The 23,878-nt window shown below is 32.3% G+C and overlaps 3 protein-coding genes and 1 long non-coding RNA gene across 7 annotated transcripts; 1 reads left to right on the top strand and 3 right to left on the bottom strand.

Annotated features, from left to right (window-relative positions):
• Nucleotides 1-801: 801 nt before the first annotated feature.
• On the bottom strand, nt 802-4,468 carry LOC115705737 (pentatricopeptide repeat-containing protein At4g31850, chloroplastic). 2 transcript variants are annotated; one of them, XM_030633156.2, is made up of 3 exons: nt 3,999-4,467; nt 1,141-3,285; nt 802-1,037 (listed from the first exon to the last, which is right to left on the bottom strand). In XM_030633156.2, exon 2 carries the CDS (start codon nt 3,269-3,271, stop codon nt 1,220-1,222), a length of 2,052 nt encoding a protein of 683 aa, XP_030489016.2. In that variant the 5' UTR covers nt 3,272-3,285; nt 3,999-4,467; the 3' UTR covers nt 802-1,037; nt 1,141-1,219. The 2 variants fall into 2 exon arrangements, with proteins under 2 accessions (XP_030489016.2, XP_060969023.1); XM_061113040.1 differs by having other exon boundaries at nt 1,141-4,468.
• A 1,436-nt stretch (nt 4,469-5,904) lies between these two features.
• On the bottom strand, nt 5,905-9,069 carry LOC115705782 (uncharacterized). Of its 3 annotated transcripts, none has more exons than XR_004009496.2 (5): nt 8,886-9,046; nt 8,118-8,207; nt 7,050-7,317; nt 6,315-6,862; nt 5,905-6,156 (listed from the first exon to the last, which is right to left on the bottom strand). XR_004009496.2 is itself a non-coding variant. In XM_030633224.2 (4 exons), the coding sequence occupies exons 1-4, from the start codon at nt 8,926-8,928 to the stop codon at nt 6,565-6,567; spliced, it is 699 nt and encodes a 232-aa protein (XP_030489084.1). In that variant the 5' UTR covers nt 8,929-9,069; the 3' UTR covers nt 6,166-6,564. The 3 variants fall into 3 exon arrangements, 1 of the variants encoding a protein (XP_030489084.1); XR_004009497.2 differs by having other exon boundaries at nt 5,905-6,111; XM_030633224.2 differs by lacking the exon at nt 5,905-6,156 and having other exon boundaries at nt 6,166-6,862; nt 8,886-9,069.
• Nucleotides 9,070-10,822: 1,753 nt separating this feature from the next.
• Nucleotides 10,823-12,954, bottom strand: LOC133029208 (uncharacterized). The gene is made up of 3 exons (XR_009683365.1): nt 12,821-12,954; nt 11,866-11,954; nt 10,823-11,172 (listed from the first exon to the last, which is right to left on the bottom strand). It is a non-coding gene; the product is annotated as an uncharacterized LOC133029208 (long non-coding RNA).
• A 2,847-nt stretch (nt 12,955-15,801) lies between these two features.
• Nucleotides 15,802-17,613, top strand: LOC115705802 (uncharacterized protein At2g27730, mitochondrial). The gene is made up of 3 exons (XM_030633248.2): nt 15,802-16,144; nt 16,287-16,370; nt 17,340-17,613. The coding sequence occupies exons 1-3, from the start codon at nt 16,001-16,003 to the stop codon at nt 17,358-17,360; spliced, it is 249 nt and encodes an 82-aa protein (XP_030489108.1). The 5' UTR covers nt 15,802-16,000; the 3' UTR covers nt 17,361-17,613.
• Nucleotides 17,614-23,878: the final 6,265 nt, after the last annotated feature.

Genomic DNA, 23,878 nt, shown 5'->3' with positions numbered 1-23,878 from the left:
AACAACTAAAGAGTCCTGGCCACCAAACTATAGCACTATCGAAAGAAAGAGCTATTTTTTCAAGATTATGAGCTATTATATTGAAGAACAATACAATGCTTCAAAACAACAAATCAATAGACAAAATATCTGATCTAATCCTCAAAGTTGTTAATCATTTTGAACTTCAATAATTTTTCATTAAAAAAATGAGCGAGAAAGATTAGGTATCCACTTTGAAATCATCCAAGTATTATTTATTATCTTGATCGTAGTGAATATTTATTTTTAATGTTGATGGCAGGAACTAGAAATAATAACTTAGCACGTACCCAAGATAGTAAGACTAACAGGAACATAAACAAATATTATATAATAACACACCAGTGTCTTCTTGGTTGTGAAAATCAAACTACAAATTAAATAATTTAAATTACCAATAAGCTAATCCTCTCGATCCTAGTGAAACCAAACAAAAACTTGCTGCACTCAATAACATAGTAAATGCTAATAACCCCACAACATTATTACTCTATATATTAAGAGAGAGCCAAGCGTATGATATGTGGTTATTCTCATTTAATCATGAAACATACTGTGGAATGACCTAAAGATACAACCACTTTGGCCTTCAGAACACTTTATTACCTTTCTTTTTTAACAGACCGCTTGCTACAAAAATGGCTATCAACAGTGATTAATCGGGAGAGATTGTATATATAAACAATGAACATTAATCTGGTAAATATGCATCAACATACAACTAACAAATAAATGGCTTAAGTGTTGTAAATAAGAAGATTTTGGTGCAAGATCAGGTTGTTTTGGAACTCAAAATTTGTTTATGATGGATATTAAGATATTTAAATCATATTGTCTACAAAAGTTTCCTACCCATATCATTGATCTACAAGTATTTCTAATATTATCGCAGACAACTAGTTGATCTACATGGTAAATCACATGCATTTTTTGGCAACTCTTACCCATCAAACCTGTCAGAAACCCAATCTGCATATGAACAAATAATCATTTGGTCATCCCTTTAACCATTAGCCCTGCAAATCGTAAGTCCACATGTGAATTGAAGTAGAATCTTAAAGGAAAATCTACATTTAAACACAGTTTCAGAGAAAAAAAAAATTAATGAGTAGAACTTACTGAAATTATGGGCAAAAATCTCAAAGACAGTTCCGAGAAAGGTCTGCCGATCCAAAAGTATTTCAATGAAGTGAAGTACTCAAGTTTGACTAGGAAGTTGTGCAAACGTTTCTTCATTTGGGTCACAGCCAACAACCATCATTTTCTTGTAAACTGCAAAAGCAAGGTCTGGATTCCCTGACCTGCTATAAGTTTGAATGAGAGCATTGTAGGTGGAAATATCAGGTTCAAGATCCTTAAGCTTCAGTTCTTCATACATACTCACTGCTTGTTGTACCATTCCCGCTATCCCAAGATTGAGTATTAGTTTGTTGTACGTGTAAAGATCAGGAAAAAGTCCTCTGCTTTGCATTTCGGTGTATAAAGATAAAGCTTCTTCTACCCTTTGTGATCTTCCAAGTGCATTAATCAAAAGGTTATAACAATGTGAATCAGGACTAATCCTATTCTGCTTTAGTTCCTCAAAGTGATACAGAGCATCATCAATTTTATCTAGAAAGCAAAGAGAGTTCAAAAGAATACTGTAAGACTTCAAGTCCGGTCTTATTCCTTCTTCAACCATTCTTTTAAATAACTTACAAGCAGTTTCCACACCTCCTGTTTTCCTGAACCCATTTATAAGAATACTGAAAATTTCACAGTTAGGCTTGCATCCGTTAATTGCCATCTCCTCGAAGAAAAGCATTACTTCATCATGTCTTCCCAACTTGAAAAGTCCATCAATGAGTAGGCCATATATATAAAGTGAAGGGGCGAAATTATAAGGTACATGATCATAGTAGAAATCGATAGCCTTATCCACGCTATTAGATTTCACTAAACCGGAAATGAGTAGATTATATGTGATTGTGTTAGGCTTGACACCCAAGGATTCCATATAACTGAAAAGTTTAAGAGCCTCATCCAGTCTACTTGCTCTTAATAGTCCCCCAATCAAGATGTTGTAAGTATAAAGATTTGGTGAGACTCCATTCACATTCATGACACCCAGAGTATCAAATGCTTTGTCGACATTGCCTACTTTGCATAAAGCACTAATAAGAATGTTGAAAGTAACTACATCAGGAGCATAACCATCAGCCTTCATTTCATCCCAAATTTCTTTTAAAGTCCCCAAATCTCCACAATCACTTAATCTGTCCAAAAATTTAATGTAAGTTACCCGATTAGGTTTGAGACTGTTGCTAGCTTTCATCTTTACAAACAAAGCCTTTGCATTATCAAGTTTACCTGCTTTACATAGAGCATCAATAAAAACAGTATAAGTAACAACATCTGGCTTGCATCCCTCTTCTTCCATTTTCTTCAATAGATCATAAGACTCATCAATTCTCCCAGTCCTTCCAAGAACTGTTATGCATATGTTAAATATATAAATATCTGGCCTCAAACCCAAATGTTCTATCTCTCCTAACAAACCCATTACAGTTTGAGTATCTCGGCGCTTTCCAAATGCTCCCATAAGTGCAGCATAAGTTTTCAATGATGGCTTCATCCCTTCCATGACCATTCTGTTGTAAACCTCCAAAGCCTCCCTACAAAATTCTGACTGGACAAGCAAATAGATCAACCCATTGTATGAATATGCGTTCAAAACAAACCCAGCCTTTCTCATCTTTTCAAGTGCAATCGGAGCTTGTCGTATTCCACCTCTTATGTAAAGACCCTTAAAGATAGATAGATAAGTGTTCAAATTTCGGTAAACAATTTTCTTTTGCATGAAATTAAAAACGGCAGCCATATCTTCAACCCTCTTATGAGTCACCAAAACTTCAAGCATGTAATTGCACGTTTCAGTGGTGTGAACAACATAAGGTAATCCAGCAACAGCCATAAAATATGAAAATACAGAATTTGGGTCCGACGTAGACTTAAGAACCCTTAAAACCTCTTCTGAAGACTTCACAACTTTCTCCTTCTCCTTAGCCAAATGAGCCCCTTCCTTTGGAATTTTCATTACAAACCCACTTAAACCCATTCGTTTGCTCCTCGCTTTCAACCTATTTCCTAAGTACTCATACGTGAAAACCTTTAAATTACCAAAGTTCCTTCCTCTAAATGACTCTCTATGACTGGAAGCTATTACAATCTCTGTAAAAGCACAAGTATAACAAAAACTACTACAATACATACTTGAAGAGCAGCCTGTTAACAAAACACCAAAAGAACTGGCAACCATTAAAATTAAGAGACAGAAATAAGGGTCCAAGCATAAGAAACAAAAATTTGTGTACATATTAATGACAATTCGATTAAATTAAGTTGATTCTGGTTAGAACATAGAAACGAAAACAGTATCTAATTTTTTTACATATATTAAAAACAAAATCAAAACAAAAAGTGTCATCTGACAAAGGACCAAAACCATTGTAATATTGGGAATTTGGGGGCAAAAAGAATTTTTTTTTTTTTGGAAAATGCCCAACTCAAAAGTCATTGCCATTAAGCAAGTTCAAAAGCTCTAATGAAAGATAAACTTTCAATCCAAAAAGATTCACATCAAACTGAGCAAAGATTTTTAATCCAAGTTATCCATGACAAACACACATGTATAGCATTCGTAGTGAAATAGGATTTACAGATTCAGAGAGAGAGAGAGAGAGAGAGAGAGAGAGAGAGAGAGAGATGCATCGAAATAGAACAACTTTTTTTTTAAAATAAATAAATAAATAAAGAATTTAGAAAGAAAATTGGCGCAGAAAGGCAGAGGACGTTTAAATGAGACGGAAATCATACTCATTTCTTATGTAAGTGAATATATTGTAAGCAAATTGATTAAATTACGATAGAGAAGTGTTGATTAATTAATCCTTTAGCCGAAAATAGATTCAAACTTCAGTCTCAAAACTCAGTGATACCTTATGAAAGATGGTACCAACCAGCAGTAAGGAAGGGAGCTCCGAACACAGAGACAATGGTATTGAGAGGTGAACAGAGTAAAGATACGGTTTTTGGAAAAAGTCACAGTAAAGGAACAAAACGACATCAATGAAAGTAGACTTCATGCGTTAGAGCATCTCCAAGGAGCACATCTATAAAAAGCCATTCTTTCCTTCAAACACTAGAGCTTCAATTCGGTTCAGTTCAGACCTCTTCTTCTTCCTCTTCTCTGGTTCAGTTCGAACCTCCTCTTCTTCTTCTCAGGTTCGGTTCTCTTCAATTTTTTACGGCTGATTTTAGGGATTTGATTTTATCCCTTTTGTTCTATCTTTTTTTTTTAAGAACACTTTCGTTCTATGGTTCAGTAAGGAACAAAGGTCTTAAATTTTATTTTATGAAAATTTAATTTAGGTGAGGTAACACTTTAATTACTTTTCTGTCTTTAAATTTGAAAATGTAAAATTATTTTTTAAAAACATGTTTTCATTTTTTAATTTTTTAATTAAAAATCAAAATTTTAAAAATAAAAAAAAAAAGTTACTTTTAATATGTTTTTAAGTAAAATTTTTTTCTTAATTAATATTTTGTACATCGATTAGACCTGGACCCATCTCCCCCACGACTCTAGTGTTGAACACGACCTCTAACTCGAACCCGAAGCCAACCTCCAACCTAAACCTGACTTAAATAAAATCAAAAAATAAAAATAAAAATAAATTTTGTAGAACATACTTTTGTATTTTATTTTTAAAATTGAAAAATAAAAGAGGTTTAATGAACACATTTTTGCCTTTCAAAAATAAAATTTTTAAAAATAAAATTTTATTTTTATTTTGTAATTAAAAAATTAGAAAACAAAAGTATCACCAAACCACACCTTAATTTATGTTTCTTTGTTTATTTTTAATAAATTTTTAGAATTTATTTTTTTAAAATTATTTATTTATGTTTTAATTAGTGGAAATAAAATAAAAGTATTTTTTAAAAAAATATGACATGGCACCATTATATTACATGGACCAATTAAGAGCGGACAAATAATTGAGAGTAGTAACAGCAGCCAATAAATGTGAACTTGGATATTTTAACCTCTAAAAAAATGACTGAGATATTTAAGTGCTACAAATGTGAAAACTTAAATATTTTTGTCGTAAGTTACTCTAATATACATATAATTTTAATGTTAAGAATCTCAAGTAGCTTCAATAAATATGGAGTTTTTGCTTTCATAAGAGCATCTTCAATGGTTAAATTTTAAAAGATATTTATTTAAATAAATTACTTATTTGACAAAATATAAGAATGATATATTATTAGAGTTAAATATGTGCTATCATGATATTGATATTATCTCTTTAAAAAAAATTAAAAATTAAAAATATATAAGAAACGTGACAATATTTATAATTAAAATAAATAATATATTAAATAATAATGTATTGAAGTGTTTTTAAAACTAAGAGTATAAAAATTGATATGAAAAAAAATAATAATAATAAAATGTTACATTTTTGGATGATATGAAATTTTTCAATATTTTTAAAAAATATTACCACTAAGAAACTCAAAACCCTCTTGCTTGCATCCTTTTGTGTTCTAATAAGAAAAACAAAAACAAATATAATTCTAGGATTGATTTTTTTTCTTCTAAAGAATGTTCATTACATCAATTATTATTTTCCTTTTAATTTTACAATTTGCCCTTTAAAACAATTGATATTTAAAAACAAAAATTTTTAAAAAAAAAAAAAAAACAACAAACAACCTCTTAAGCGTATGTACTGTGTATAGACTTTAGCATTTAGTAACAGTAGATGGTTCATCACGGCATTAAGTAACCATAATAGATAACAAAGAAGCAAGCATACATATAATTCAGTTACGTAGTAGCAATATGTTGTCTTTGTCAATACTATAATAGAAAACTATTATATTATATAGTGTTTATTATAAAATTAAAAATAATAAGCTAATCATGTTCTTCTTTCGTATTAAGTACTCTCAGACGTTTTAACAGGTTTTTACTCTATATATGATCTTACATGAGACTAGTCACTCACCCTCACAGTCACACTTCAATCTGCAAGCTACCTACAAGAGTATCCCAAGTGTTAAAATGTCACTGCAAGCTGAAGCCTAGAGAAATAGGTCCAAATAAGTATTTGACAATTTCAACATAATTGAAAAATATCAAACATAGATTAATAAAATAAAGAGTGAAAATTAAATGATAGGCGCTCTTAGCACGTAATACAGGATAGTAAGACTAACAGGAATATAAATAAATATTATACCGTTCTTGCAGCATGAGGTTTTTCTCTCCAATAAATCTGGCCTTGTCCCATCATTTGTTGCCGAAAGAAGATCGACTGACCCTGTCTCCTCAATAAGAGGGGACTTTTACAGATTCGACAATAATCCCACAAGAAAGACAGCAGAATTTCAATGAAGATTTCCACCATAACAATTTTGAACAACAATAAGGTCCTAAAAAATCTCATATATGAAGCATATACAAGCTTTATTCTTTACTTTACAATTACTTTAGTCAGAATCATGTCTTCTTTCCTTTTCCTTTCTGTGCTTCCTCCTGTCGTCCGAGGAATGACGCTTTTCATACTTATCATATTTTTCATGTTTTCCGTGCTTTTCTCTCTTTTCACGTTTTTCATGCTTCTCGTGTTTCCTTTCATCGCGCCTCCTTTTCTTTCTATTGCTTTCATCGTCTGATTGCTGTTCTTCAGTGTTTTTTGTTGGATTAAACACCGGGACTGCTGGCATTTCAGGAATGTTCTCAACAGACGATGGGTGAGAGCTTGATTCCACGTGAGGACGATTCGCTCTACAGTGAGATTAGAAAAATGTTAAAAAAGAAACCAAACAGAAGGCAACACATATTTTCAACTGCACAAAATAACATGTCACAGGAGTCTTCCGTAAAAGTATATTACCCACTAGAATCTCAAATGAATATATGCTTACTCACACAAAAATCTTAACTGCTGTAGTTTTAGCTTGAAGTAACATACCTTGAGAAACCAAGGCCATGAACATGTGCTGCCTCAGCATGCCCTTCACCAACATCCTCAGCAGTAGAACCTCGTTTCACAAGCTCTGAAAACTCATGCTTATCAAGCCGATTCCCTTGTGAGCGGTTTGCACGCTTAGGAGCTAAGCCAAGAGCCTCCCTCATGGCCTGTTCTTCCTCTTCCTTAATCCTTTTGATCTCTTCTTTCGCAGCTTCCATGTCTGCACTCTGAGCATTTTTATCCCTCACATACCAGTGCAGGTCCTTCCCTGTAAATTTTAAATTTTAAAAGAAATAACAGTTACACATTCTTTTCAAAAGCAAATCTCAAATACTCAAACTTGGCTAGTAGGAGAAAACGTGCAATAAACATGGTAATGTTACTACTTTGCTAGTACTGGTACCAGTACACACAACAGCAGGGCTTCAGTTTAAATATATGATTGCTGTAATATAGAGAGAGGGAGGGAGAGTACTCAAGCCAAGTCTAAGTACTTCAATATTCCTATGCAATGAGCTCTAATTCCAAAAGCTAGAAAATGAATATTGACAATATATTTGATGACATTAGAAAGGGAGTGGTGTGGGAATCCTCAAACAACAATATCTCAAAACACTGGAAAGAACTTAAGTTTAACATAAAATTTGATTGCATTGACAATAAACACACCATCGGCACCAACCAGAGTAGAATTCTTCGTAGTTTTGGAAAATATGGATCTTGGCCAGTTTTAGGTGTTTGTCCACATATTATCATACATTTTGGGACACTTTCTACTTCCAGTACAAAAGTAATCAAACCGGGTCTCAAACCTTCATTTTTTTTTCAGGATTAATCCATTTCATTATTACAGCGTAATGTGAAAATTACTAATGGTCCATACTCCACCATTGGAGTTTAAGGTGGTGATATAGACCAATAAATTGTACATATCTCTTCCTAGATAAGTCTACAAAAATAATTAAAAACAGGTGCTTGCAGAAACATCAGTCACTTACATTATACACTCAATACAACAAGTTTGCAAAACTCAGGAAAAATGCAATAGTACCAAGACATGAGTGTTACCTTTCTGCCATCTTCCAACAGGGGCCTTGAGACTGTGACCAATATAGTTCTCTCGATGCTTATCAACTTTCACATCTTCCCAAGTAAATTCTGTTCATCACCAATAAAAAAAAAAAGAAAGGCGGGAAATCAACAACACGCCGACAATAAAACAAGAAGCAAAATAGAAGAAGGAATATTAAAACAAGTTCAGATGGAAGTATGATTCAACATCAAGTATGAGTAGTGTTAGCATGAGCAAATATCTTCCTCCCTTTAAGAAACTCAAGCAACTCAGAATAATATCAAGTGAGATGCTTTAAGTCTAACCAAGATTTTAACACATACTATCCAAAAAAGCCACGAAGATGAAATCAACTCATTACTCATATGCAATGAATTCAGATCCTTAAAACATATTCAAGCAACATAAATGCCTAAACTACGCATAAGAAAACACCCAGAAGAGAAACTTGAAAATGCCAATAAATAATTGATTTAATCTTCCACTTTTAAGATTCCAGTTTCAATTTGTTTCAGAACCAATAGCTCAAATTAGGGCTTCTTCTAAATCCCCGAAACATAAATCATACAATTAACGACTGATAGCAAAACTCAATTAATCAAACCAAAAAGAAAATCGTTTGGCTTCTAAAAATGGAAATAAACTCCGGTTAATTTTATAATCAAGTTTCGCATAATTGAACTAGAGGCGTAACAATGTCGATAAAGAAGAGAGAGATATAATAAAACCCTAAAAGGCAAAAGGAAAATATAAAGAGGGCTTACGATCACGGCCGCCACGAACACCGCCTCTAGTAGGGTGATACATGTTTCAAAAACAGCCTTTCTCTTCTCTGCTTATAGTTTCAGAATTTCTGGTTATCACACCCAAATATCGTCGTTCGCTCCGCAGCCTATATATTCGTTTGTCTCCAATTTCTTTTTTTTTTTTTTTATTTTTTTTTATTTTTTATTTCTTTATTTTAATTCTTCCTAATAAATATGTTATGTGACGGTAATAATTTTTTAATCAATTTTTTGTTTTTAAAATTGAAATAGTGAAAATATTTTTCAAAAATATATTCTATAAATATGTTTTTTTTTTCTTTAATTTTTTAATTGATAATCAAAATTTTAAAAAAAAAATCACTTTCAATATTTTTTTAAATAGTTTTTTTTTTGAATCAATATTTTTAACTTCGATCAGACCCGGACTCAAATTCTTCCACGACCTTAGCGCTCAACCCGTCCTCTAACCTTAACCCGAATTCGACTCCAAACGTAGACCCGACATAAACAAAATCAAAAAATAAAAATAAACTTTACTTAACACATTTTTGTTTTCTATTTTTAAAATTAAAAAATAAAAGTGGTTACAAAACGCATTTTTATGAAAAACAAAAATTTATTTTCATTTTGTGATTAAAAAATTAAAAAACAAAAGTGTTATCAAACGGGACCTATATCATTATTATAATAATTATTTTTTTACAAATTCTTGACATATTGACCTAAAGCTACTATGATACAGTTTAAAAATTCGGACAAAAATGCAATACATTTCAAATAATGAAATTATGTGAATTAGTATAATTTAATATTGTATTGCTTAGGAAACTTGATTGGCATCTTCATTCTCGTCAGGATTCTTTAATTAACCGTGTATTTAAGGCTCAATATTATTCTTGTGGCTCTTACTTAGATGTAGAGTTAAAAAGTAATTCAAGTTTTATTTAGAAGTATCTATAAAGCTTAGTCTTTTATTCGAAAAGGGGTCGTGTGGTTGTTAGTTGAGGGATGAGTATTGATATCCTTAGGGAACTATAGCTTCGAAATAAAGATAATTTATTTGTGGTTTTTAATCACCTTAGTTTAGCAAATTAAAAAGTTTCTAGTCTTATGAAGATTGGAGAGACGTCTTGGGATGAAAAGGTTCTTAAAGAAATCTTTGTGGAGTATGATGTTAAGCTCATTTTAAGTATTCCTTTGTTTCTCTTAGTGTCTAATGATATCTGGCACTGGATATGTGAAAGCTCTAATGTTTATTCGGTTAAGAGTGATTATCGGCTTATTCAGGAGCTTAAAGGAGAATCATTTGGAGTTGGCAACTCTATTTTTTTAGAAAGAGTTGTGGGAAATGAGAATTCCTCTTGAAGTTAAGAACACTACTACAAAAAGTACAATTCTCGTCGGTTTCTAAATGTAATTTAAAGAATTTACGTCGGTTTTATAAACCGACGTGTATGCCGTAGTCGCAAATAGTTTTTTATTAGCGTCGTTTTTAAAATGACACAAAAAACAATTTTCTTCATTTAAAAACTGACGCAAAATGTACGCACTATTGTTTTATCTTTAGCGTCAGTTTGGAAATGACACAAAATGGTTTGCGGCATTTCTAAACCGACACGAAAAACTTATACCGTCAGTTCAAAAATGACACATAAATTGTTAAAATATTTTTTCTTTCACCTATTGCGTCAATTATAAAATGTAGCATAAATATAGGTAAAGAAAAATTATAAATTTCCAAGCAACTCTTATATTAAGCCCATAACCATCTTCTCTATTAGAAATACCACCAATGCTCTAAATATGTTAGAAATTTCCTCCAATAGAAACCAAATGTAAATCATGTCATTTGCCTCGTATGTTCATTTTAGATAAAAATTATTTAAAAACAAACTTTGTTCACTGTTCAACGGAAATAACATAACCAACACAAATAAAAAATTAAAACAAAATTAAAATTAAACATGAATAAATTTAATGGATGACAACATTTTTAGATACAGTTTTTAAAAATTAAATCTATGAGAATTGGGTAGAGTGTCATCATAACTATTGACAGAATGAACATAAAGGCCCAAAGAAGAACAAGCCTTCACAACATTCAACACTTGTGTTATATAATTACATATAGTCAAGAACATTAATCAATTCACGATTATTTTATACAAAATAAAGTACCTATAATGAACCAACATGCTCTCCAATATTCAGTATTTTGCTTCACTGCTGGCTTTCCTTTTGCATCAACAGAGCCATCACCAGTGTAAGTCTCACTCACTTCATTCTAATAATAACAATAATTAAATTATTAACAACAACATTTTTCTTACTTAATTACTTACTAGTAAGAAATTTAAGAGAGAGTGAGTGATTTGTAGACTAAAAGAGTAATGCCATTTAATATAATTGTAAAAAAAGCTTGTGTATTGGTAGAAAGATAATTTTGTGGATTGGAAGACAATGTTGCACAATATGGAGCAGTTGAGGAAAACTAAGTAAATTAGAATGTTAAAACTCATTTCAACCTAATGTTAAGCAGAACCAAATACTGAACTTAGTGTTATAATTATATTGTATTTGATATTGTTTAACTCCTTTGTCATTTTAACCATTTGAATGGCTCATTTAGCCTATACTTATGAGATGTTACAGTATTAGATTTTCTTTCATAAAAAAACTACTGAATATTAGAAATAGTCAAACAAATAGGACAGGCCGATCTTAGAATATTGCAGTTTTGTTAAGAGAGAGCTTTATAATTTTATTGTTTTGGTGCTTGGAAGAGCTTGATGAGAGGTGTCGATGGTGATGAGAACTTTATGAGATTTGATTTGAATAGTTCCTTGAGATCTTCAGGGTTTACAGTGTATGTAGAGTTTATATATGTAATTGGCCAGAATCTTAAGGGTAATTTGTATTAATAATAACTAGATTTGAACCAATAAGTTAAATAAGCAAGGAAAGTAGCATTAAGTACCTGACACCTTTTGAGCGTGTAGTCTCTTGAATCTCTGGAATGACAAAAGTAGCATTTAAAAGCCTGAATATGATGATCAGATCACAGATCTGAAAAATTAACAAAAATTTAATTAACTCCAAGTAAAAATTGTCCTACAGATGACTTACACATTAACTAAACAAAATTAAACCACAAAATATTTTTGCATAAATGAAACCGTTACTTTGTTTATTTGGTACTGTAAAACAAAGAAAAACAATCAATTAGCTAAATTCTCTAATAGTCTTCCCTTTATCCAACACAGCAATAAAATATTTTCAACTAAATTCCACAATGACATAGCTAAAACTGATTCAGTATCATTGAAAATCCTTAAATATTGATGTAAGATAGAATCCTAAATCAACAAATAAAAAGGGTGATAGAAACAAAAAAGAAATAAGATATTTGAAAAGTAACATACACAAATACATGTGTATATTAACTCTTTAAAATTTACATGCATAAGATAGCATAAGAAACAATTGAATCAAACAAAAGTTTCTTCTTAATGGATAGAATCAACCAAAGTAGTTTACAATCCATCCTATGAGAAAATCTTACCAAACCATGACAATTGACCTCTCGGGAAAGGCATACTCTCAGAAAAATAATGTTCTAGAATACATTTAATAGTATGTTCATGGATTCATTAAACAAAAAAGCTGTCAATGCATTGGACTGTACTCGATACTCATAGGAGATTCAATTCAATTGGGATAAACTTAATCATTATACATGATATATAAATTGTATCATGCTAAATCGAACAATACGCAGGAAACAAGAAATTTTGACAATAATACTTGCAAAAGACTTGTCACCATATTTACTGTATAAAGGATAATAATTCTCAGACTAGGCAACTTATTCAATTATTTTTTCTTTAAACAATAATAATAACTAATTCATGACAACAGTACCAAATTCTTACCTACGTAATTGTTTCTAGGGTTGGCATAAGGCTGCAAGGATTTCAGTGGCTTCACAACACCCCAGAGTTTCTTATTTCGATATTTCTGTTTCAATGTATCAAACATTCCCATAAACTTATATACACAAGAAAAAGACCAGAATTTGAACCCATACAAGCTAGTTGAAATTCATTGTAAATCATCATTTGCATACCTGTCTTTTACGGATAAAGCAAAATCATCACGAAACCTGGCTAGGGCACTGTAATGAACCAAGTCGACAAAGGAAGACCTTGCGATGGAGAGATGGCGAATCAAAAGACGCAAAAGACAAGACCAGAACAAACAATGAATTCGTACTAGTAGCGGCTAACCAATTGTCATTTTGGTTAAAAGGGAAACCTGGTTGGTGTTTTGATGTTCTCTTCCATTCTTGGCTTAGAGGACTGGTGACGTTCTCAGGGTACAGTTGGCGACGAGAGAGAGAGAGAGAGAGAGAGAGAGAGAGAGAGAGAGAGAGAGATAGATGCGGATGTACCTGTGAAGAACCTAACGAGAGAGACAGTGAGAGGGGGGCTTCGAGAGAGGTGGGCGGAGGAGAAGACACAATCGCCAGAGCTGGGTGGAGGATTTTGAAGATTAATCGAAGGTGAAGTGTGAATAGTGGGCTTCGATTTGGGGGTAAATATGCGTGGATCCCCTTGTCAATTAAAATATGCGTCGGTTATAAAATGTCAAATAGAAAGTATTCGACTTTTTATAAATGACGCTAATCGTCTATTACATATTTTAAAGTTATTCTATTTTTTTCGTCAGTTGTCTTTTACGCGTCTGTGGTACTAATGACGCAAATTATGTATTTTTACTTTTGTGACAGTCAGTAGTCCCGTGATCCGTAAGAAGAAATGCCGGGTAAGCTGTGCAATCCCACATCGCCTGGGGAAGGTCAAGTGGGATGATTCTGAGATTGTGTAGGTATGGGACTACACAGTTGAAGAGAGCTTAAATAGATTGATTGGTACTACCTATATCAACAAGGTGCATCTTGTTTTTCGGTAGCCCATCTCGAAAGAACTCCACAGTTAAGCGCGCTTGGCTTGGAGCAATTTCGGGATGGGTGACTCTCCCGGAAGCTTTTCCGGGAAGCGTGCGAGTGAGGACAAACACGCCGGAAACACTCGTGTCGGGTCCGTAGGGTGAGTCGTCATCCATGAAGCGACGAGCAGTGACGTACTCGTGTATAAGAGCCATTCATTCCGTGGGTGTAAGGGCCTAATGGAGGCTTGAAGCGGGGACGTTACAAATGGTATCAGAGCCTTGACCCAGCCGGAAGTGTGGTCGACGAGGACGCCGGACCCCGTAAGGGGGGGTGATTGCGACAGTCAGTAGTCCCGTGATCCGTAAGGGGAAATACCGGGTAAGTTGTGCAATCCCACATCGCCTGGGGAAGGTCAAGTGGGATGATTCTGAGATTGTGTAGGTATGGGACTACACAGTTGAAGAGAGCTTAAATGGATTGATTGGTACTACCTATATATCAACAAGGTGCATCTTGTTTTTCGGTAGCCCATCTCGAAAGAACTCCACAGTTAAGCGTGCTTGGCTTGGAGTAATTTCAAGGATGGGTGACTTCCTGGGAAGTTTTCGCAGGATGCGTGTGAGTGAGGACAAAGCACGCTGGAAACACTCATGTTGGTCTGTAGGGTCAGTCATCAATCCAGGAAGCAGTCAGAGTGGCGTACTCGTGTATAAGAGCCATTCATTCCGTGGGTGTAAGGGCCTAATGGAGGCTTGAAGCGGGGACGTTACAACTGTCATTTGGAATCCGACGGTTCAATTAATTGGGACACTATTCACGTCGGTCAACACCGTGAATAGTAGTGTTGACCGACGTGAATAGTGTTTTTTGTAGTAGTGGAATTTAGTTTGGAAGACTACTTCCAGTTGTTTTCTTACTCGAGTCCAATTAGGTGTGAAACATGTCCATCTTCCCTCATTGTTGTGTCCAAGGTGCTTACGAGTTGTTGAATCCATTTCACATTGTCTTGTGGGGTGTTCTTTCACTTTCGCATGCTAGATGATGGTAGGTATTTCAGTAGTGAAGATTGGGGACAATTCTTTTTGAGGATGGTTGGTATTTCAATAGTGGAGATTGGGGACAATTCTTTTGGAGGATGGCTTCATGATAGGTTTCAGAGTGGGAATTTTGAGATAAAACATAAAGTTGCTATGCTTTGCTGGGCGTTGTGATCTATGCGCAATGATAATGTTTAGAATGATAAGAATAAGACTGTTAAAGAGATAGTTTCTTTGGTTCCTCTTTGTTCTCTTTACAAGACGAGAAAGGGGATGAGCAGTGGATTTCACCATGTGGTAATACAATCAAAATTAATCGATGCATTTATTATTATTATTTTTTTTTTTGATAACATCGATGCAGTTATCTTTAGCAATTTGAACAAGCATGGGTATGATTAGGTCATGCGGGACTCTTCAAGTCAACTTATTTTGGCTTGGACAACAAGTCAGATATGTGTGGTTGACATTGTTCTTACTGAGGCTATCATGGCTAAATAGGATTTGAGCTGGTTGAAAGAGACGGGTTATGAATGTGTGGTGGTGGAGTCAGACAGTGTGATCACGATCTAAGTTATTTGAAATTTGAAGGATATGTCTTCTATTTTTAGGTTCTGCATCTCCGAGTGCGAATATATTCTTTCTAGTTTGAATAATGTGTTTTTAATTTTTGTCAAGCGATCCGCTAATCGTGTTGCACACCATTTAACTAGAGCATCGTAGTTAAATTTATAAGGATTTGTATAGTTCATTAATGTAATTTTTCAAAACAAATCAGTTAGCAAAATTCTATTAACATCATTATATAAAAGTCATTTATTTATGAAATAATTAGTAAAATGACCCTATTTATTTATTTATTTTTTTTTGGAATTTTTATATCAGACTTATCAATTTTTCGATCAAATTATGATGCATAGAGTTATTGAAGATATGAAAATTCTGGAATATGAGTTCGGTCCTCCATCCGACTTGAACCCGTACCCGCAATGATAACCCGAAACATCACAGTCTTTTGTCTTATTAATAAACCGGATACTTCTAAGGAGCCATCGATTATTCGATAGGGACGCCGACAAACATAAGTAGAAAGTAGAAGACTATTAGAAAGAGAGAGAAAGAAAATGGCTATGCGATCTACCTTGGCAAGAGCAACAGCACTGTCTCGCGCGATGGACACCACACGGCCCTCAACTCGCTACTTCAGTGATGGCAAAGGAAAGGTTTTGAGCGAGGAGGAAAGAGCTGCTGAGAATGTTTACATCCAGGTCTGTTCACTCTCTGTATCGATCTCTTCTGTTTGTTTCCTGAGAAAATATCTGTCATTTGTGATGTGGGTATTGGTTTTTGGGATTTGGGATTTACACTGATTGATTGATTGGTTCATTTTAAAATGATGTTTTTGTGAAGAGAATGGAGAGGGAGAAGATGGAGAAACTGAAGAAGAAAGCTGAAAAGGAAAAAGCCCAGAAAGAGAAAGAGAATGCTGAAAACGTAAGGATTTTTTGTTTGAATTTTGTATTTAAATGTCAAATATGTTTGGGTTTTAGCTTAAGTCCTAATTGGAAACCATCTGATTACTGATACTCTTGTTGCCAATTTATTCATGATTGATTGATTTAGGCAAAATTTTGACTAAAGACTCCAAAAGAGTGATGTTCTTGGGGTAGCTCTTAGTGGGAATGGAATTGTTGTGGACTTGATTTTGTTGATGATAATGTGCTTTAATGTCGCTAGGCTTGCGTGTGTGTAACATGTGCATGTCTGCTTATGCTTATATGTGACAATTCTTTTGAAGAATACTATGCCCTTTTTGTCACTAACTCCCCTGAAGATACTCTACATAGATATTTACCAAGATTCAATACTATGTTGTGTGTTCACTTATTCAGACGTTTTTGAGTTTAGCTGTAGAAAAGATTCATTTAATTCATAGTCTGGTTTGTTTTGCATATGCCTTTGTGTACTGCTGTTCTACTTACCCAAGCTTTTGTGAGTGGAGGTAGTTTTGGTGTGGACGATACTTCACCTTTATGCATTTTGAAGCTTTCTTCTCTAAGAAAACGAATATTATTAGTCTAGGGATTGAGATTCCAGAAATTCTTTGGTAAACTATTGCATACGCTTAGCTCACTGGTTGGAAAATGCAATTTTGTATATTTCTCTTTTTGATTGATTATCTACTGTGATAACGGATAAGAGGTGAATAGAAGGATGAAATTTTGGAGTTCAAATTGTCATAAATGCATCTTCGTCAAGCTTTTATAATATTTGCTAGGCACTACCGTATAAGCTTATAAGCATGTTTGAAAGCGACTTTGGTTCCCACTTGTCATATATCAGATGAAGACCATGAACAATGTGTATAGCAAATTGTTCACATATAGTCTCTCAACTTTCTTTTCTTTTGGTTGGACATGATAAAGTATTGATCATTTACATGTTTCATCTATTGTTTCTCAGAAAACTGATGGGACCCAGTGAGGCTGAACTTGGCTATCTATACTAGCTAGCTGATGAACTCTTGGTCTTGGAAGTTGGAACATCATGAAGAATAAAACTGTACATGGTTTTAAGTTTTAACTCTGAGGCTTGTTTAAGACTGGTTGTTGTATAGTATGTTCTTGTCTTACCGTAACAAACAACCGTTGTTCAATCATCTATGGAGTCTTTTATCCAGTTAGATGGACTGAAGTGGTAATAAAATCTCCTTTGGTTTCTTGCTTTGCTTTTTCAATTGAGCGAATTTTTAGTCTGTTTTTCACTACTTAAGCAGTGCTTTGCATTGTGACCCTAGAATCACATTAAGAGATTTTTTTTTTAATAACCTAGAACCACATTAAGAGAATCGGTAATATGTTTTATTGTTCATTTTGGGTTGATTTCTTTGCTCCCGGGCATTATTACTTCTTTCTTTCAGAAGAAATTAGTTTGGCAAGTGAAATTTTACTGAAAATTAATTTAATTAAGCGAGATTGAACCTCTTTCGCTTGGGACTTTCATCTAGTAGGTTAGGGATATGGTTCATTAAATACATTTTCTGTATAAACATGTATGGAATAATTATATATATGTTTATATATATATTTTTGAATGAAAGTAGGGAACTATTAGATAGCTAAATTCGCTGTTACAAAAGATTGAAGAGTAGCAAGAATGGTACTCTCAGTAAAACTATGATCAGACTAGTAATAAGAGTCACGGGCTAAATAGGGTGCGACTTGGAGATCGTTTACGCCAGATATGCTTTTATAAATTAATTTATAATAATAAATTATGATTTATTAAAACGATGTGATTTAATTAAAATTAAAATAATTTAAAATATAACATTACAACTTTTAAACTTAAGGGATCTACTTTTTAAATTTTTACAAAGTTGCCAACTTGACATTCCATCCAAAGACAACTAATTATTTTTATAGACAACTTATGTCCTGACAATTTGGCCCTGCTGGTCGTATGAGTTGATGTATACATTTTGCTGGAGAATACTCTAATTCATAGCTGATCTAATTTGTTTTTTTTCTTACCTGTACTAGAAAGCATCTGTAAATTACAAACACTCAAAATAATAACATAAACATTATATATCATTATACAAACACGATAAAATAAGCACGAACTTCAATTTATATGCAAGAAGTCACATCACATGTTGCAAACAACATTAATATCAAATATTTGTCTAATAAGATAAACGTTCAATGTTATTTAATAAAGTAACAATTTCAACATCGCTATCTAATGAGACACATTTCAATATCGCTATCTAGTAAGATAACCATCTCTAATAAATCATAGGAAGCACTATGGAATCAGTTTTTTTATAATAACCGACGCCATAGGGTCTTTATGTCATCGATTATTCCCTATAGCATAGCCTAGAAAAACGTCAGTAACAAATTTTATCAAAATTGATACTGAAAAGCCTTAAAAGACAATCATTTCTAATACTGCTGTCTAATAAGACAACCATTACATATAAAACCTTTCAACAGTTTTACGTAGAGTTATAACTTTTTATTACATACAATAATCACTGTGTCACACATAGACATGCTTTGAAGTATAATTATACTTTTCTTACATCCATTCCTAATTTAGGTGTGCCGATTTGAGTAGAAATAGCTCGACGATCCAATGCCTTATGTCACATTAGCAGTAAACTAGTAAATATCATATTATAATGCTTTCTATGACTTAAAGTCAAAATTAAAAGTTTCTCTATTGATAAATAGCTTGACAATACCTTAAATATAAAGAAAACACAAAAATCGAGCTACCCCAAGACTGACCAATTGATCCACCAATTTTTTAGGCCAACCGATTCATGGAACCGGTAGACTGGTTCTGTGACAAAAAACCCAACTCAAAAATTTTTGAGTTCTCTTTTTCCCCATCTGTCCAAACCAAACCAACACTTCTAGAAACGTTTATACACTAATTACAAACCAATACAACAACTCAAATCACAAAATTTCACAATAAATAAGAAATCACCATTAAAGTAACCTTGAGTTTCAAAAACTCAAACTTTGACCAAAATATAATACAACTGCATTACTCTTCAATTACAACCCAAATTATAACTCAAACATGTATTTTAAACAACTTCTAAACCAACCAAAATACCACATAACTCAATTTCCTCAAAGCACCCCAAACCTAACTTATTTTATCGAAAATTCAAAAAAAAAAAAAAATTAGCTATTGCTACAATATGTGTCATTTGAATGTGATTATATATATGTATTTTTTAAAATTTTTAAATTTTCTTAATTAGGTAGCGAATACTATATTCTTAACCAAAACTCACATAATTAAATTTGAGTATGTCTATTTATAGACTGGATTCGTAAATTTGATATAAAGATTTTTTATTTCCAAACTTTACGAAAAATATGGTGTGAATCGATTTACCATAACTAAAATAGAAAGCAATCAATTTTTATTACAACCATTTCACTTAAAAATATAAAATAAATAATAATAAAGTTAAAAATATCGTTAAAAATATTTATAATATTTTAAATTTGAATTTCTTTATATAAAATATTTACATAATTTTTTTTATTTTAATTCAAAGTTAAATTAATAAATTTAAAAATATGATTAAAAATATCTATAATATTTTAAGTATTTTAAATTTAAATTTAAATTTCTTTATATAGAATATCTACATAATTTTTATTTTTAAATATATATAATAATATTATAAATTTAATAAAGAATAATCTGTTAATTAATAGAATATTCTGTTAAAGTTAACGTAGAAATCTAAAAAGTATCGTTAAACCAAAATTCTATTACATAACCACACTTTATATAAAATAGATATAATAATAATAAGATAAAATCAACTTAAAATAAAACTTTATTAAAATAATCAAATTCATGGTAAATTACTAATTTTTCTCCACACACCCTTAGCTTAAGGATAATATGGTCATTGATTTATAATCTGCTTAACCTCAAAATTTCTAAACATTACGCAAAATCTCCCGGTACAACTCAAATACAAACTTATATCGTGGTGATATTTCTGGTCAATTAATTGAGTTTCCACTGTAGCATAACTAAAAATTTTTATTCCACATTTAACATATATATTACACATATAATTTAATAAAATATTCGTAATTAATAAATTACTCCTAATTTTCCTATTTCTAAAAATAAGCCTAATTTCTGATATAAAGTTAGTAAGACTATAATCTTACTTATTAATTCCCTAATACATATTAGGTTTCATATTTCATAAAATATGTTCCTGCACACGCAACTTTAATTCTCAAGTTGCTTCCCTTACCTTGCTGTTTTTCCACAATACTTTAACCAGTAGAATCGCCTTGTTTTGCAATACTTTTTTCTTTTTTTATCCAAGATTTGGGTAGGTTGTTTGTCATACAGTATATCTTCTTGGAGCTTAATATCATCATAGCTTAAAATATGTGTCGAGTCTGAAATGTATTTTCTGAGCATTGAAATATGAAACATGTCGTGAACTCCACATAAAGTAGGGGGTAAGGCTACTTGGCCTACCTTTTCCAGGATCTCGAAGGGACCAGTTAATTTAGGGCTTAACTTCCATTTCTTCCCAATTCTCTGAATCCCTTTTATAGGTGAAACTCGAAGCATTACAAAATGTTGGGTTTTATGCCCTAAATAAAACTCATTTCATATAATCAGATTTACTTATTAATAAAGATCAGAAATAACATTTTATGTTGCATGGTTCACATGATTTATTTCATGATTATATGTATATAATGTATGAATTCTTTTTAAGTCCAGAACATATGAATTTGTTAAGATTATAGTGTTGTCAGCACAGTGGAATATAATCTTAATTATATGTTCAAAAGTTTATTCCCTGATTTGTCAGAACACTGGATTTAGACTGACATGGTATAATCAGCGATAGGTATTCTTACACCTTGGAAAAGTGTTATGTCCTTTCTAGGACATTGGCAAAGTTTACCAGTATCGGATGTATGGAGTATACATCGGAAGGGACCGATATTGAACTTTGATTAGATATATTAAAATTTACCGTAATATCTATTCAATTCAATATCACCTGTTGATCCTAGATCAAATGATCTTAATCCTGATATGGTTAGGTTCAATCTCAAGAGTGTTATCCGTGTTCTTTGATTTGTTAGTTAAGCCTACTTTTGGGTCAGGGTGATACGTACATTTTGGGAACACGGTAGTGCAATTGAGTGGGAGCGCTAACATAAATATGGAATCTATAGCTTCTATTTGGCAAATAGAAAGTAAAGGATGATTTCCTTCGAGCTTAACCAAACGAAGATAAATGGTGGAGATCTCATTTCACTTAGCTGAAATATCATTTATACAGGGTTAAGTGTTTTAAGGATAAAATACATTGTAGGGTGTTACGGTAATTTAATCCCTTTACAATGTAAATCATCTATATAGAGGATCATTGATCACATTAGGGTTATAACAATGGATAACTAATGACGTGTCTATATCATGGAACATATAGAGCGTTCTATATGACTGAGAGTGCAATTCCAAGTTCTAAGTGTGGATTCAATGAGGAATTAATAAGTTAGGGAATTTACTTGGTAAATTCGGTTCGACTTATTGGAAGCTCGGTTATATAGACCCATGGTCCCCATACTAGTTGAGACCATATTGCTTGTAAGACTCAGTTAATTGATTTTGATTAATCAATTATAATTCTAAAAGTTAGATTATGCCTACTCTATGAATTTTCACTAAGCAAGGGCGAAATTGTAAAGAAAAGAGATTTTAGGTTTATTTATTGATTAAGAGACTTTATATGTCTAAATTAATAAATATATTAAATGGCAATATTATTTAATAATTATTTCCAAGTTATTAAATAATTAGAATTGGCATTTAGAAAGGTTAAATTGGAAAATTGGCATTCTTGAGAAAATGGGAATGGAAAATAACAAAATGGGAAAGTTGTAAAGTGAGGCCCAATCACTTTGTATGGCCGGCCCTATGCATAGGAAATTCCATTTGTAGTTTCCATTATTTTAATGCCATACAATTCTAACCTAAACCTAGAGGGTATTCTATAAATAGAAAGTGTTGGCTTTAGGAAACACACACACATCTTTGATCACTTTGTTTCCCTCAGAAAATGCCTCACACGCCTCTCTGTGTTTTCTTCTCTCTAAATTTCGAAACTTTGAGTGAATGAGTAGTGCCCACACACATCAAGTGGTACCTCAATCATAGTATGTAAGACTATGGAAATTCTGCATCAAAGAAGGAGAAAAGAAGATCCAGGTTCAGATCTTGGTGATGCTCTGCTACAGAAAGGAATCAAGGGCTAGAGATCTGAACGGAAGGAGTCATAATATTCCGCTGCACCCACTGTAAGGTTTTCTAACTTTATATGTGTTTATTTTCATTGTTTTAGAATTCATATTAGGATGTTAATCAAACATACATGTAATATGAATTAAAATAATGTGTTAAATGTTTCTGTGTTGATTTGGATGGTTTCATGTGGTTTATGTGTTAGTTGATGAATGTTGATGTTGTACAGTTTCGTTTTCCATGAAAAATATTTTTTCGTTTTTTTAAAATATTTTATTTGGATTCCTTGTGAAAAATTAAGCAATTTTGTTTTTTACGGAACTTGATTCCGATAAAAATTGAGAAAGTTATGAATTTTGGAAAATTGGGATTTCAGGTATGCATGGGTGCTCAATCGCATGCCCAGGTGCTTCGGACAAGCACCTCTTGCGCGCGCGTGAGCCTCGGCGTGCACCCTGCAGACGCCGAAGTCTGCCGCACACGGGACCCTGCTCCCGCCGAGGTTTCCCGCCCAAGTCCCTGTGTCCGCGCGCGTGACAGGCTGCTAGCAGCCTATCCTAGGCTGCGGATGCAGCCTACTGGGCTGCTTTCCCAAAATTGCAATTTTTGGGGTTTTTTCCCCGAAAATCCAATTTTTTCATGGGATTGTTTCCCAAAATTCATTTTTCCAATTTTAAATATTTCTAAATTGAAATATTTCCAATTTTAAAATATTTTCAATTTGGAATTTTTCCAATTTTAAATGTTTCTATTTTGGAATGTTTCCAATTTTAAATATTTCCTATTATTCAGATTTAAAAATTTGTTAACTTCTTTAATATTTATTTATTATTTAATTATAAGATTAGATATTTTGATATTTAAGATATTTTAAATTAAAAGATAACTTTGTCTTTTTTATTATATTAAAATTATCTTATATGACAAATTAAATAATTAATAAATTTGAAATTAACATAGACATTTTTATAGATATACTTACCATAATGTTTTCAAATTTAAAATTTATTATTTTGTTAAATATTTAATTATTTATAAATTATATGTATAAAAATGATATTTTTTCTATATATATATCATTTTTTTTTCTTATTAGAAATTTATAAATCATATCTTAAATATTTAAATAACATAGATATTTTTGTAGAGATTTGAATATTGCTTAATTTGAG

The sequence above is a fragment of the Cannabis sativa genome, chromosome 1 (assembly GCF_029168945.1).
Source record: "Cannabis sativa cultivar Pink pepper isolate KNU-18-1 chromosome 1, ASM2916894v1, whole genome shotgun sequence".
In the NCBI taxonomy this organism is placed as follows: Eukaryota; Viridiplantae; Streptophyta; class Magnoliopsida; order Rosales; family Cannabaceae; genus Cannabis; species Cannabis sativa.
Note: the sequence above shows the minus strand (reverse complement) of the source record. Positions and strands in the feature narration are given on the sequence as shown.

Bases quoted from the DNA above. Each gene is read 5' to 3' on its own strand.
- LOC115705737 (XM_061113040.1), bottom strand. From the start codon at position 3,376: ATGTACACAAATTTTTGTTTCTTATGCTTGGACCCTTATTTCTGTCTC.
- LOC115705782 (XM_030633224.2), bottom strand. From the start codon at position 8,928: ATGTATCACCCTACTAGAGGCGGTGTTCGTGGCGGCCGTGATC. The intron at 7,318-8,117 runs GTAACACTCATG...TAAAATTTACAG, and splicing joins TGTTGGAAGATGGCAGAAAG to GGAAGGACCTGCACTGGTAT. The intron at 6,863-7,049 runs GTATGTTACTTC...ATCTCACTGTAG, and splicing joins CATGGCCTTGGTTTCTCAAG to AGCGAATCGTCCTCACGTGG.
- LOC115705802 (XM_030633248.2), top strand. From the start codon at position 16,001: ATGGCTATGCGATCTACCTTGGCAAGAGCAACAGCACTGTCTCGCGCG. The intron at 16,145-16,286 runs GTCTGTTCACTC...GTTTTTGTGAAG, and splicing joins CTGAGAATGTTTACATCCAG to AGAATGGAGAGGGAGAAGAT. The intron at 16,371-17,339 runs GTAAGGATTTTT...ATTGTTTCTCAG, and splicing joins AGAAAGAGAATGCTGAAAAC to AAAACTGATGGGACCCAGTG.